This window comes from Pongo abelii, chromosome 12 (assembly GCF_028885655.2).
Source record: "Pongo abelii isolate AG06213 chromosome 12, NHGRI_mPonAbe1-v2.0_pri, whole genome shotgun sequence".
NCBI classification, from domain to species: domain Eukaryota; kingdom Metazoa; phylum Chordata; class Mammalia; order Primates; family Hominidae; genus Pongo; species Pongo abelii.
In genome coordinates this window covers 85,499,942-85,513,423 of record NC_071997.2, presented here as the reverse complement: position 1 = coordinate 85,513,423, position 13,482 = coordinate 85,499,942, and the positions used below count along the sequence as shown (strand labels likewise).

The window sequence follows — 13,482 nt, the reverse complement described above, 5'->3', positions numbered from 1 at the left end:
AGGCTAAGTGGGAAGGGTCGCTTGAGCCCAGGAGTTCCAGACCAGCCTGGACCACATGGTGAGACCCACCCTGCCTCATCTCTACAAAAAATAAAAATAAAAAGGTAAAAAGTCAGCCTGGTGCAATGGTGCATGCCTGTGGTCCCAGCTACTTGGGAGGCTGAGGTGGGAGGATCGCTTGAGCTCAGGAGGTCAAGGCTGCAGTGAGCCATAATCATGCCACCGCACTCCAGCCTGGGCTACAGAGCGAGACCCCATCTCAAAAATAAAATAATCAAAACCTTGAAATAGACTATAGATTATCAGAGAATAAGATAGGAAATACTCCAGTGTATTACCCACAGTGGGGTGAGTGGACCCTGGATAGGGGATGGAAAGCTCGACCAGCTCAGCATAGTGGACTGTGCGGGGCTGCAGAGGTGCCAGCTTATGCTTATGTAGAGTCACTCCTTCTCTGTGGCTAAGGATCTGGCTGAGAGACAAAAGGCAGGCAGTAATGTCTACTCTCTGGATTCCAGAGGGTCTTTGATGCCACTTCCCAAGTTGTCATGTAGCTATGAGGAACCAGGACTATACTCAGATGACACTTGCCATCAGAGATTTAGGCTGAGATATTTTTAAAACTATGGAAGATTAATTGTATAATATATATACAAAATATGTATATATATATTAGTACATATGAGTAGTTGTAATTGATATATATATATGAGCCTGGCTAGGTGCAGTGGCTCACGCCTGTAATCCCAGCACTTTGGGAGGCCAAGGCGGGTGGATCACTTGAGGTCAGGAGTTTGAGACCAGCCTGGCCAACATGGCGAAACCCCATCTCTACAAACAATACAAAAATTAGCCGGGCATGGTGGCACACACTGGTAATCCCAGCTACTCAGGAGGCACACAAGAATCACTTGAACCTAGGAGGCAGAGGTTGCAGTGAGCCAAGATCGCACCACTGTACTCCAGCCTACTGGGTGACAGAGTGAGAGTCTGTCTCAAAAAAAAAAAAAAAAAAAAAAAAAAGCTGGCCAGGCACAGTGGCTCACACCTGTAATCCCAGCGCTTTTGGAGGCCAATGCAGGTGGATCACCTGAGCTCAGGAGTTCAAGACCACCCAGGGCAACATGGTGAAACCCTGTCTCTACTAAAAATACAAAAAAATTAACCATTGTGGTGGTGTGTGCCTCTAGTTCCAGCTACTTGGGAGGCTGAGGCAGGAGAACCACTTGAATCCCAGAGGTGAAGGTTGCAGTGAGCTGAAATTGTGCCACTGCACGCCAGCTTGGGATACAGAGTGAGACTGCATCTCAAAAAAAAAAAAAAGCTTATATTATTATATTAAAGCTTATATACATATAAGAAAGTAGATATCATATATGAAATATAGTTATATATCTACATATGTAAATATATAGATATATAAATTACAACAATTAATAATAGTTAATTTTTTTTAAGCACTGCTGTGAGCATTGCCCCATCTTATCTCATCCTGTCCTCCCAGCACCTCATCCAGGGAGAGACACTGTTGTTATCCCCGTTTTACAGAAGAGAGAAGGAAGCACAACAAAACAAAGTGACTTGCCCAAGGTTAGCAAGTGACCAGCCCAGGATTTGGACCAGGGTGTTTGGCCCCAGAGCTTGTGTTCTTAGCTGCTAGACTGCCCTGCCTCTTTGCATGAAGTGCCTACTCATGGATGTGGGGCTGATTCTGGAGTTGGGTGGGATTATAGTACCTCAGAACAGAGGTGACAAAGTCAAATTCTCAAGGGCTTTAGGATTTCCACTCTTGTGACGTTATTCTCCCCTTTTGCCAGCTACAGTACCCATGTATATTAATACTGTGTGCTATTGTATTGTATGTTATCATACTTAATAGAATTGATCATACTTTTTTTCCTTCCTAATCACTGCTATGACTCTGCATGCAAAAAGCCTGCCTCGTAGTATGGTAATAGAAATCAAAATTATGGCTGGATGTGGCGGGTCACACCTGTAATCCCAGCACTTTGGGAGGCCGAGGCAGGAGGATTGCTTGAGCCCAGGAGTTCGAGACCAGCCTGGGCAACATAGTGAGACACCATTTTCTATTTAAAAAAAAAAAAAAAAAGAAATTAAATTATGTTGGCCATATAGGGAGATGGTACATTAAGCCTTGGGATTTTGATTTGAGGCAAATGCTGACACCAGGCTTAGAGACGGTTTTAAACTACGTGGACAATGCTGGCAAGTACTGGACAAGGAATGCTACTAATCTCGGGGTCAGAGTGGATCACAAGTTGGACACATTAAGGATGTGTGTCTTCACTTTATAAAGCTAAAGGATGATGAGCTCTTTTAATCTAGAATATGATGTATATGAACTGGAGGACAGATACTTTGTCAGTATTTGCTGAGCCGTGTTCCTGGCACCCTCTCTGCTTGGGTTGCAGGAGCTGAAGCTGGCATTTGCTGAGCAGAAGGACATGGCCATGTATTCATGCAGTGCAGCGGGTGTCTGGATTCTTTTTATAACTTGTGCTTGGTGTTTATAAGAAAGCTTTTTCTGTTTGAATGGAGCCTCATAATGCCTGAGATAGTGTGTGAGATGAGCCTCATTAGCCAGGGGTATATTAGGAAGAAAAGAGGGTGCTATTTGCTTACTTTCCCCTCCCTTGTTGCCTCCTTTTCCACCTCTGCCACCTCCTGGGGTAACCACAGCCACCTGATAAGCTCTTGGAGTTCCAATAGCCCTATGTCAGCACCACACAGTGGGGCCTTAACTAGGGGCCACCTGGTCCTGCCAGGTGTGTGCCTCCTGTGTCAGCTCCTCAGCCAGGCCTAGCACAGGGCCTGGTGCTACAAAAACATCAGTGGAGGGCTGTGGGGAGAGGGGAGGAGCGGGGGTCCAACCTGCCATTTTGCATATGAGGACCTTGGGACACAGAAACTGAGTGTGTTCTTCAAGCCCCACAGCTGTCAGGTGCTGAGCCAGGACTGGAGCCTGTCTGGGGCTTGTCTTCCAGTGCTCTTCTCACCATGTGGCTCTGGCTTCAGGCCCCAGCAGCCCTCCTGAGTCCTGCTGCCACGTGGCCTAGGAGACAGATCTTAGCATCTATAGCCTTGGGTCCACCTGGCTGGCTGAGGCTGAGCTGTAGACAGCTGTGGAGTTTCCCCAACTATGGCCTCCCATGAACCCTGGGTTCTCGGGCCTATTGGTGCCAAAGACAGAAACCCAGCTCCCCAGACACCTTCATCCTTCTAGTGGCCAGCCCAGCAATCAGGAAGCAGCCCACTGCCCAGGCTGGCAGCTTGAGCTCGCCCATGAGGTGGCTGGAGGGCTGCTCTGGTCAGCTGAGTCGGGCATGGTGGGCAGACAGCCTCTCCCGCCATCTCCCTCCAGGTCATCATGCAGCTTCCTCGGCTTCTCTGTGCCTTGGTGTTGTTTTCTCCTCTCTGCTCTTTCAGTTTGCACATAGCTCACCCTGGCTAGTAGCCTCTGTCTCATGATCTCACTTCCTAACTCCAGGGAAAGAGAATCCACTGCCCCTCTTCCTAGCTGTGTCCTGTGGTCAGGCCCCAAGATACCCAGAGCTGCCCATCTCCTGCTAGCGGGATGGGCCTGAGCAGGGATGGGGGCCAGGCAGGGGCAGCGCTGGCTTTGGGGCCAGAAGCCAACTTGGGTTTGAATCTCATTCCCTGGTCTCCTGACTCTGTGAGCCTCTGACCAGGAGAGATGCCCATGGCTGGGGGCTTTGATGTCTGGGTGGCACTGAAGGGTTTGCACATGGCATTCAGTCTCTTGCTGTGGGTCAGCGCCAGTCTTAGTGACAGAGGAAGCATCCCTGCCCTCTCTGGAAACTGGCGTTTTCGGTGACATGACCTTGGGCACACTACCACATCAGGCATGCCATTTCCTGGGTTGGATGGGAGGAAGGAGGCCTTTCTTGGAGGCATGTGTGCCATGAGTGGGCATGACAAAGGCCCCTGGCTGTCCCCTGCCCCCTAAACCGGCCTGACTCCTATGAGGGCCCAGAGTGTCCCCAGGCCCACCTTGTGCGTGCCTCTCTCTTTGTGTCCCATGTTGTGTGATGATGTGTGCACATGTGACCCATACCGGTTGGTCCATTTCCAACTGGAACAGTCCTTCCTGCTTCCAGGACAAAAACAGCCCCAGGCCTTTTTCCCCTGAAAGTTTGAGCTCCTTGTTTCAGAGAGGGAGCGAGCTCATGGATGGGGCCAGAGTGGCTGCCTGCCTGCTCCATGGGGCTGAGGACATCCAGCAAGGCACATGTTCCTGAGGCACAGCCACAGACCCCTGCCTGCCCCGGCCCTGGCTTCCCTGTATGTGCCGAGCAGGACAGGCACAGACACAGGCCCCTCCAGAGGCCATGGGAGGAAAGGAGCTGGCCCAAACTGGCCCGGTCTTGGGTTCATGCTCTCAGCAGAACAAGCTTTGGGGAGCTGGGATCTCTGGGGCAAGGGAAGCTTCTCCCTGTGAGAGTAAGGCCCTGTGACCTTGAGCACAAGGCTTCTGTTTCGGAAACAGGTCCAGGGAGTCATTCACTGGTAGAGGAAACTCCAGCCCCACCCCCATGACCTCTATCTCTCCTCTTTGCAGCTAGAGGAAGCAGAGCGCTTTGCCATGATGGTGATCAGCCTTGGAGAGGAAGCCGGGGAGTTCCTCCCCAAGGGCTACCTGGCTCTGGGTCTCACCTATAGCCTGCAGGCCACCGACGGTGAGTGCCAGGCCCCAGGAGGCCTCTGCTTGGGGATGGCTCAGGCTTCCTAACTGCCTCAGAGGCATCTTGTCCTACCAGTGCCCCTCCCCTCAGGCCATGCCTCCAGAGACACCATGCACTCCTCTGGGAGAGATGCCCATGTGTGCACACATACACACGTGCATACACACACACACCCCTCAGACCCATTTCCACTGTTTCGCCCAGACTGTCGCCACCCTCAAACATGCCTTCCTCTCCCCTCTTCATGGGCCTCGAGGCCCAGCCGCAGCTCCAGCAAAGCCCATGCTGATCTTCTCTGTGGAACTCCTGCTTCCTGTCTGTGATGCGCCATCAGCCCTCCACCCCACAATGTCTCCATTCTGGTTCTCATAGGCCTGCCTTTAACCTCAGCACTGCTATGATCTTCTGGAGCCTTTTAAATCCCCCTCGATACATGGCATAGGGCTGGGTACACAGCAGGTGCTTAGTAACTACTTGTGCTCGGCTAATGGATTCTGCTCCTTCCTGCCCCACACCTGGCCTTCTCTTGCCAACCCTGCCAGCTCAGCCTTGTGTCTTACCCCGTCTATCAGGCAACCATCTACCTTCATCTCCTTGTAGCTTGAGGGATGGGGAGTGACGGGCCGCCACCCAGACCAAACCTGGAATAGTAATCAGCCCATGCCCACCTCCCCCAAATGCCAGTTGCTGGGAGCGGCAGTCACGGTGACATCGGGTATAAATGAGCCCTGCATAAGGAACACCTGGGTCTGCACATGCTGGTCAAGTGAGGGAGTCATCAGCCTCTTTGTCAAAGTCTACTTTGAGCAAGACACCCTCCTTGTCCCTTTAACTCTCCAAATAGCGGTTGCTTTCTAAGCTTTCGAATCTGGGGAGCTCTGACAACTGTCAATGCTTGGTCCTCGCCAGTGGGATTCTGATCTGGTTTGGGAGGGGCCTGAATGCAATCATGTTAAAGCTTCCTGGGTAGTTAGTTAAGTGTGCAGCCAAGGCTAAGAACACCTGCCCTGCTGCATTTTAAATGGGATGCAGTTTACCAGAAAGGTGCCTGGTTTGGGTTCAAACTTCCTAGTGGGTCAGGAAGCCTAGGAAGGTGTGTGGCCAGGCAGAGGTGGTGGCCCCTCTCTCAAGGCTTGGGCCTCCTGGGTGGGATGCCCATGTCGTGAAATGCTTGTAGGCATCGGCCTTTGAAAGGGTTAAGGTGGTTCAGGCGGTGGAGAATGCAATGCAGTAGAAGCAACTGGCATGCCAAGGAATATGCTAGAAGCCAGGGCATTGGCCCAGGCTGCTGGAGTTTGAAGTTTGCCAGATGGGACCCTGGTGGGGCCTTTATCTGCAGAGCTGTGTGCTTTGAGGATGGTGCAGGGCTGGGCCGGCGCCCTTCAGTGACCCCTGATGGCTCGGTTTCTGTCCTGTCCCCTGCAGCCACCCTGAAGTCCAAGCAAGATGAATTGCACCGGAAGGCACTGCAGACGCTGGAGAGGTGAGGAGGCTCCCACCTGCAGCAGAGACCCCTCTTGCCTTTGGTGGCAGATTCACAAGCTTTACCTCATCAGACCCTCTGATGTGGGCAGAACAAACATTTCTATCTCCATTTGACAGATGAGGAAACTGCACACAGCAAGCAGGGATAGGCGTTTGGGGTTGGGCAGGCAGCTGAGCCCTGCCTGCAGCTCTGGGGTGCTCCAGCAGCCACGAGGCTCGGTTCCTGCTCTCCCAGGGCTCAGGGGTCTAAAATGGATATAGTAACCCATTGCTGTTGTAGTAATTACAGAAGATAAAGCAGAAAAAGCACCTTGCACAGTATCCTATGTGTAATAGGGGCTCAAAAATGACATTCACCTCCTTCTAGCTCCTCCCAAGCCACCCCTCCCACCATCCCCAGCCCCTACAGGGATTTCCTGGCAGATGCTCAGAGCAGCGAGGCTAGCTTCTCTGCCCTAGTGCCTGACTTGTCACTCCCTCTCTGCCCGTGGGATGTGTATTCATCCCATCGTCTGTCTTCTTTGGGGTCTGTCACCCCAGGGCTGCCCTCCCAGATGGCCCCTACCTCAGCAGGTGCCAGCCCCCTCAGGCCCACCGTCCCTGCCTTGGGCTGCCTGTGGGCCACCTTCCTTGGTCTTCATCTGCCAGCTGGATGCCCCTCTGAGGCAGAGCCTGGCAGAATCCCCCAGGGTATTGCCTCATAGCGCCCAGCACAGGGCTGGCATGCTGGAGGCCCGAGTCACACGTTAGTCACTCAACTCCTGGTGCCTGACTTGTCACTCCCTCTCCCCATACAGGGCTCAGCAGCTGGCGCCCAGTGACCCCCAGGTCATCCTCTATGTCTCGCTGCAGCTGGCCCTCGTCCGACAGGTGGGTTGTCCCTGTTCCTAACCCCCAGATCCCCGGGGGCTGCTGATCTTCTCCTGGAAACCCAGCTTACCAGCTGTGTGACCCTCTGCAAGTGACTTCGCCTCCCTGAGTTTGTTTCCTTATCTGTCATGTAAGCCCTTTGAGCCCTCATCAGAGGGGTCAGTAAGGATGAGGTCAGGTAATGTGGGTAAAGCTGTGGCGGGTACACAGGAAGGGCGTGTTCTCCGCCCTCACTCCCCCTACAACATTTCAGTGGACTGAGATGTTGATGAGTGACCACCTGTCACTTATTTATTTGTGTCCTCGCCTTCCACTGGCTTTTCCCCAAGGGTCTTGGGGATAGAGTAATGGGCAGGCTCATGGAGCTGTTGCATGTTGGGCTTTCTCTGTGACCCCCAAGCTACTCCTTCACTGTGTGGACACCACCATTAGGCCCTGGCCTCTGGGGCCCCATAGGGACCTCCTGTCTGCTGACTACTTAGCCCCAGGACCACCTCCACCATGACTCTGCAGGCAGACCCACCTTTTCCCCAGGGGTGCTGAGAGAATGCTGGTGTGTCCAGGACTCCCCACCTCAGGTCCTTCAGAGCCTCCTTTACTTTCCTGTGGCACCTCAGCCTGCAGGCTGGTGCTCTGGGCACACACATAGCCTCCGAAACAGGACCTCTCGGGTGGCTTGACCCTGATGCCTGCCGATGCCCCCGCCTAACTGCCCGGGGATTGCAGACAAGCCTTTGGCTCCCACAGTGCGGCTCTCCTCGCCTGCACCACCCAGGAAATGGGCTGAGATCCAGGCTGATGGAGGGAAGCCCGCAGAAGCCCATGTATTTGCTGTCAGGTGTAGGGCAGCCCTGCCTGCTGGGGATGGTGCTGTGTCCCCTATACCAGCCTGGGGAAGCCCTACCTTCTGAGGAGCGGGCCACAGCAGTCCCATTTTTTTACCGGAGGACACCACTGAGGCCGAGCCAGCATAGAACCCAGGCCTCTCTGATCCACAGCCCACGGGGTTTAGGTACCCCGCTCCCCTGACCCTTTTGGGGATGGGGCCCTGAGAGCATGCTCACCGGCCGGGGCTTGGTCTTATGGTCACTTCGGCGAGCTGCATTTCTTCTACCTCTGGGGCAAGCCAGGCTCTGCCCTGCGTCAGCCTGGCTCCTCCTCTCGTCACAGTTACTCTGAGTGCTGGGACCCCTTCCCGCTTACCCCATGCCTAGACCCTTGTCCGGGTGTCTGTGTCTGTCCTGACCTGACCTGAATTGTCACTCTGTTTCTGAGGCATTCTGTCTCCCTCTCCAGGTCCTTCTGTCTCAACCATTTTCTCCCCAACGGCCCTGATGTCATTCCGGTTGTTGTTTCCACTGTCGTTGGTGGCTTCACTCCCTTCCTCTTGCACTGCCCCTCCCCCTGTGACTCCCTCCATCCTCCTCCACCTCTAGGCTGCGCCCCCACCCTGTCCCCACTCCTCACTCCTGACCCCAGGTCTTGGACAGGCACGGGGCACCTCTGTGCCCCTCCAGGAGCATCCCTCCCCTCCCAGGAACACCAACTTTATTTTTAGTACCCTGTAAAAGAACCAGTGCTTTTCTTGCTAATCAAGTGAACGATAAACCTTTGGTGATGCATTTTTTAACCTGTTCAGTTATTCATCCCACTCTGATGAATAGCATCCATCCTCCTAGAGAGATGGCGGGCCAGGCCAGTGGAGCCAGTGGAGCCTAGTGCCCAGTTTCCTTGGAGACCTCATTTTGGCAGCCTCAGGGAGAGAACTCGAGAACTCCCTGAATGGACTGTAAGCTAGAGTCCTAGCCTGCCTGGGTCTCTGAGGCCCCCAGCCAGCCCATCCTGCCAAGAGTTCATCTGGCTGGCTGGCACGGTGATGGCTGTGGATTTGGATACGTAGCCCAGGATAATCAGGTCTGTTCTAGCAGAGTCACCAGCACAGGAGCAGCCTTAGGGCCACCGACAAGCTGAGCCAGTGGCCCCGCGGATCTTAATGTCCTCGTATGCTCCTTGACCTATCCACAAAGTAAGGTGCCCAGGGTAGAACTCCAGGCCTGGCACTGGTGCCCACAGCCTGCACAGAGGCCAGGCTGGAGACCAACACAGAAGCCAGGCAGACTGGGGACCCAAGGCCCCACGAGAAGGATGGAAGGCTGGGTCTGAGGTTTGGCAAGGAGCAGGACTCTTAAAAAGAGACTCATGGGGTTCCTGCAGGGATGGAACCCTGACGTGGAGAGAGTCACAGGAGCTAACGCAGCTCCCAGGCCTGAGAGCACGTGCCTTCAGGCTGGAAGGAAGGTTCTGTCCTCTTCCTTAGTTTTCTGGCTTTGGGGCTTGAAGAGGGAAACTCACACTTCAAAGGTGTTTTTTCCGCCAGTACTTTGCAAGGCATTTTTCATAGTGTCTCATCTTCATGGACACTGAAATAGGTTTAACCATTATCCTCATTTTGTAGCAGAGAAACTGCAGCTCAGAGAGGTGAGTCCTCTTTCCCTAAGGTGCCAGCTGGGAAGTGGCAGAGCCGGGAGCCACACCCCAACCTCACCCCAGAGCCTCTGAGCAGGAGAGGGTGTTTATCTGTCAGCCACACATCAGATTCTTTCCACATCACCGCGTGAACATGTTCAGAGGGGAGGGCCTCGTCAGCCCTGGGTATGTAGCTGGCAGATTCTTTATCCTAGGGCCAGGTCTTCCTGGCCCTCCACCCTCCAGCCTGCCGCAAGTTTCTCTCCCAACCCTCTCTTTCCAGACCTGGTCACAGCCTTTCTACAGGGTGCAGAACCTCAAGCTAAGGGCACTGCTCACTGAAGCAGCAGTGTGTGGGGGAGAGGATTCCCTGCATCCTGGGGAATCAGGCCAGGTTGGAGGTGCTAGGAATCAGGGATGAGGAGGAGATGGCCAGCTGGGCCCTGCCGTGCCCCTGGACCCACAGCACAAGGAGGGCTGGCCTTGACCTGCGACAGCTTTGAGGCCAGGCCCATCACTCACCAGACTCAGGCTTAGCAGCCTGCATAGCTCACACAAGAGCACTTGGCCTGGAGTCAGGACCCCCACCTGGGAGCGCCTGCTCTGCTGCTAACTTGCTCTGCTGCTAACTTGCTCTGCTGTGTGAAAAGAATGGAAGGGATAGAAGATAGCGTTTTTGCATGTACATTAGCTCTTGGAACCCTTCTGTGGAAAAGCATATGCCTAATTTGCAGATAAGGGAACTGAATTCAGAGAGAATGCGGGACAAAGGCGAGTGAGCGGCAGCGCCAACTCTAGAACCCAGCTCTTGTGTATTCACAAATATAGGACCCCTCCACTGGCCAAAACGAGCAGGATCAATCAGCTCAGATGACAGGCAGCAGGTGGGGGCTGCCTCAGGCAGGGCATGGTGCAGGGGTGCCCAGCAGGGTGCAGGGGCCAGGGACTCTGGGGTGTTTTGTAGAGAATGAGGAGATGATGTAAGGGGTACAGCGGGCCACCTCACAGGTCACGTGGGACTGCGTAAGGGGCTGCTGTAGTCACAGGACTGGCCAGCCTCTTTTGAAGAAGAGAGTTTATGTTGGTAACTGCCAGAATTCTTTTTTCTCCTTAATGCTTGTGGAAACATTCCCCAGACCCTGTCAGGAGTGTGCAGGCCAGGGCCCATGGGGCGGGGAGCTTTTTCTCTGAGGGTAGTAACCTCCACAGCTGAATGTAGATGGGTCTGGGGAGGTAGAATCGGAGGCAAGGAGAGGGGCCTCGGGTGTCTTTTGCATCCAGGGGACTCTTGGGACCCATCCTGGGGGTGTTGTGTTGTGCCGAGAATGGTCTCTTCAGGAAAGGGCTCCTTGAACCTTCCATATCCTCCCATAAGTCCAGCTATGGGCAGAGACCCAACCTGGCAAGGTGGCAGGCAGCCAAGCAAGTGTGTGGTCTCAGCCCTGAAATAGTCCCCATAGGATGTGCTGGGGCACCGACTGACCCCATAACCTTGTTACCACTTGCAGGTGGGGCCCTGGCCACAGCTGCAAATCACCCGTGCCCTCTGCAGCCAGATCCAGTAGAACGTTGGAGTCCTGCCTGCAGGGTTGGCGGGAGCAGTAGAAGGTGCCCTTCCATGCCACACCAGCCCCTCCTGGGCTCACTGACTGGGCTACTGGAGCAGCTGGGGCCTGCCCTCTTTCATGCAGTGCTCCGAGAAGGGAGGCAGCAAACTAAAGCCAGTGAAAATTGGGACCCGTGGTGACCTCTGGTCTCCCCACCACATGGAAGGAAAGGCTTTCCTGAGGCCACGTCCAAATCCAGACCCTTCGAGTGTGGCTTTCCTGACCCTGCATAATCTGGCCTCATCCCACCTGTCCAGAACCAGGCTTAATAAATATTTGTTGAATTGAAAACAAAACACAAGACTAGAATCTGGATTCTAGTCCCAGATTCCCACTGTGCCCACATTAGAGGCCAGTCTCCCTATCATCTAGGCACTTGCCTCTGCACACTTCCCTTCCTGTGGTCAAGCTGCACCCCCTACCTGGAGCACCCCATGTTCATCATCTCCTCCTGGAAGTCAGGGTCTCCTGATACATCAGCAGAACTCCAGGGTGACGTTTCCACACGTGGCTGCCTCACCCTGTGGCTCCCACTCCCCCCATTTCAGAAGTGCTTCCTGGTGGCTGCCATGGTCCTTTGTGCCACACCACAAACCTGCCTCTCTTCATTCCTGAGTGTGGCAGCAGACTCCTCCTCGCCAGGCCATCTGGGGCAGGTGTCTTCTCACAGCAGCATCCGTGCCCCCAGTGCCTGGGGCTCCCTTGAGTTGAGTGTGAGTGCCCTTGTTGACTGGCATCTGGCTCCTGAGTCCCAGGGCACCATGTGCCTGGGGAAGGCTAAGCTGGTGGGTTCCTTCAACAGATCTCCAGTGCCATGGAGCAGCTGCAGGAGGCCCTGAAGGTATGCAAGGATGATGCCCACGCCCTCCACCTGCTGGCACTGCTCTTCTCTGCCCAGAAGCACCACCAGCATGCCCTGGATGTTGTCAACATGGCCATCACCGAGCACCCTGAGAACTTCAAGTGAGTGCCCTGGGAACACTCTGGCAGTGGGGGGAGCTGGCTGGCCTCTGCAGCAAGTGCCCATGCACACCTGCCCTGCCATGGTGTCAGCCAACACACATGAAGTAAGCACCCGCTGCATGCACAATCCCTGGTGGAGAGACGGGAGTGAGGACGGGTGGGGTCAGCAGACAGCTGTGGTGCTCTGCACCAGGAGGTGCCTGGTGGGTAATGGGGTACACATGCTGCTCCTCAGCCCCCATGAGGTGGGGTCTGCATGGGCCACAAGGGAGACTGCTTGAATGCATGTGTTTGGGCTGCTTCTGCCTGCCCTGGGCTCTGCATGAGCCTCAGGATGACAATAACTTCTTTAAGTTAATCATAGCCCTGACACAGTCAGCCAAGGATGGGATTCTAACATGAGCTGGGCTGGCAGCTGGAGACAGGGGTTATGGCCCTCCAAGGTGGTCCTGCTCCTTCATACCTCCCCACCTTCCTCATTTACTGCGTCAGCCAGATGTCCCACTTCTTGGAGCAGGGTTTAAGTTGCACTTGGCCTAAGTGGTAGTAGGACACAGAGGACCTGCTGCCACCCAGCCAGGACACTGGGAACAAGGCCGTGCTGGGCCAACTGAGGCGAGAGGATGTGTTGCTCTGTCAGGGGAGCTAGGGGGAGTCATCTTTTGATTTCTGCCTTCTGCCCCTAAGGGCAGGTGACACTGAGTGTAACAAGCTTTGTTTCCCAGAATCCTGTGATCCCAGATTAGGGACCCCTAAGTAACCCACTTCCCGCTGTTCCACCTTAGGGCCTGAAGGAAGGCAATTTAGAACCAGCCCAAGGCTGTCCCCCTGCAGACAGCAAGGAAGAAGCTACAGTCCTGGCTGCCCTGATAGGTGACTCACGCCATGTAAATAAGTTCACAAAGGATTAGGAAAAAATTGCTGGGTGATGAAGGGAAGCTTCAGTGGTCCCAGCCTAGGGAGGTTCCCGTCACTGGGCTTTCACCTCTGTCCATCCCCAGCCCATCAGAGGCAGGGCTGACCACAGGGGTGGGTTCAGGTTTTCCTTCACCCTTGGCCTCCTTCAAACGACAGCAGATAGTTCTGCTTGTGGCCTTTGCCAGCGTGCCGAGCACTGCTGTTGATGGCTTCCTCCTCCCCAAAGCTAAAGAAAGGTGCTTTGGGAGTGGCAATGTTTCCTAAATATAAACCCCATAATGTGCCTCCCTGAAGAGGGGAGCCCCAGTGACCAAGGCCAACAATGGGTGTTCATCCTGCTGGTCAGCCTGGTCTGCAGCCCCAAGACCCTTGAACCTTGCCCTGCTTGCCCTAGTCCACACTAACCCCTGCCCCGCGTGTTCCCCCTCCATCCTGGCCTAGGCAGGTCC

General features: G+C 54.4%; 1 protein-coding gene across 11 annotated transcripts in view; it reads left to right on the top strand.

Annotated features, from left to right (window-relative positions):
• Positions 1-13,482, top strand: part of TTC7A (tetratricopeptide repeat domain 7A) — a 159,649-nt gene that overhangs the window by 100,923 nt on the left and 45,244 nt on the right. For all 11 annotated transcript variants that reach the window (XM_054547586.2, XM_063713683.1, XM_054547585.2 and 8 more), the window contains 4 exons: positions 4,601-4,718; positions 6,150-6,207; positions 7,007-7,079; positions 11,955-12,115. In XM_054547586.2, coding sequence (XP_054403561.1) covers positions 4,601-4,718; positions 6,150-6,207; positions 7,007-7,079; positions 11,955-12,115 — 410 coding nt within the window. The remainder of the gene's footprint in view (positions 1-4,600; positions 4,719-6,149; positions 6,208-7,006; positions 7,080-11,954; positions 12,116-13,482) is intronic.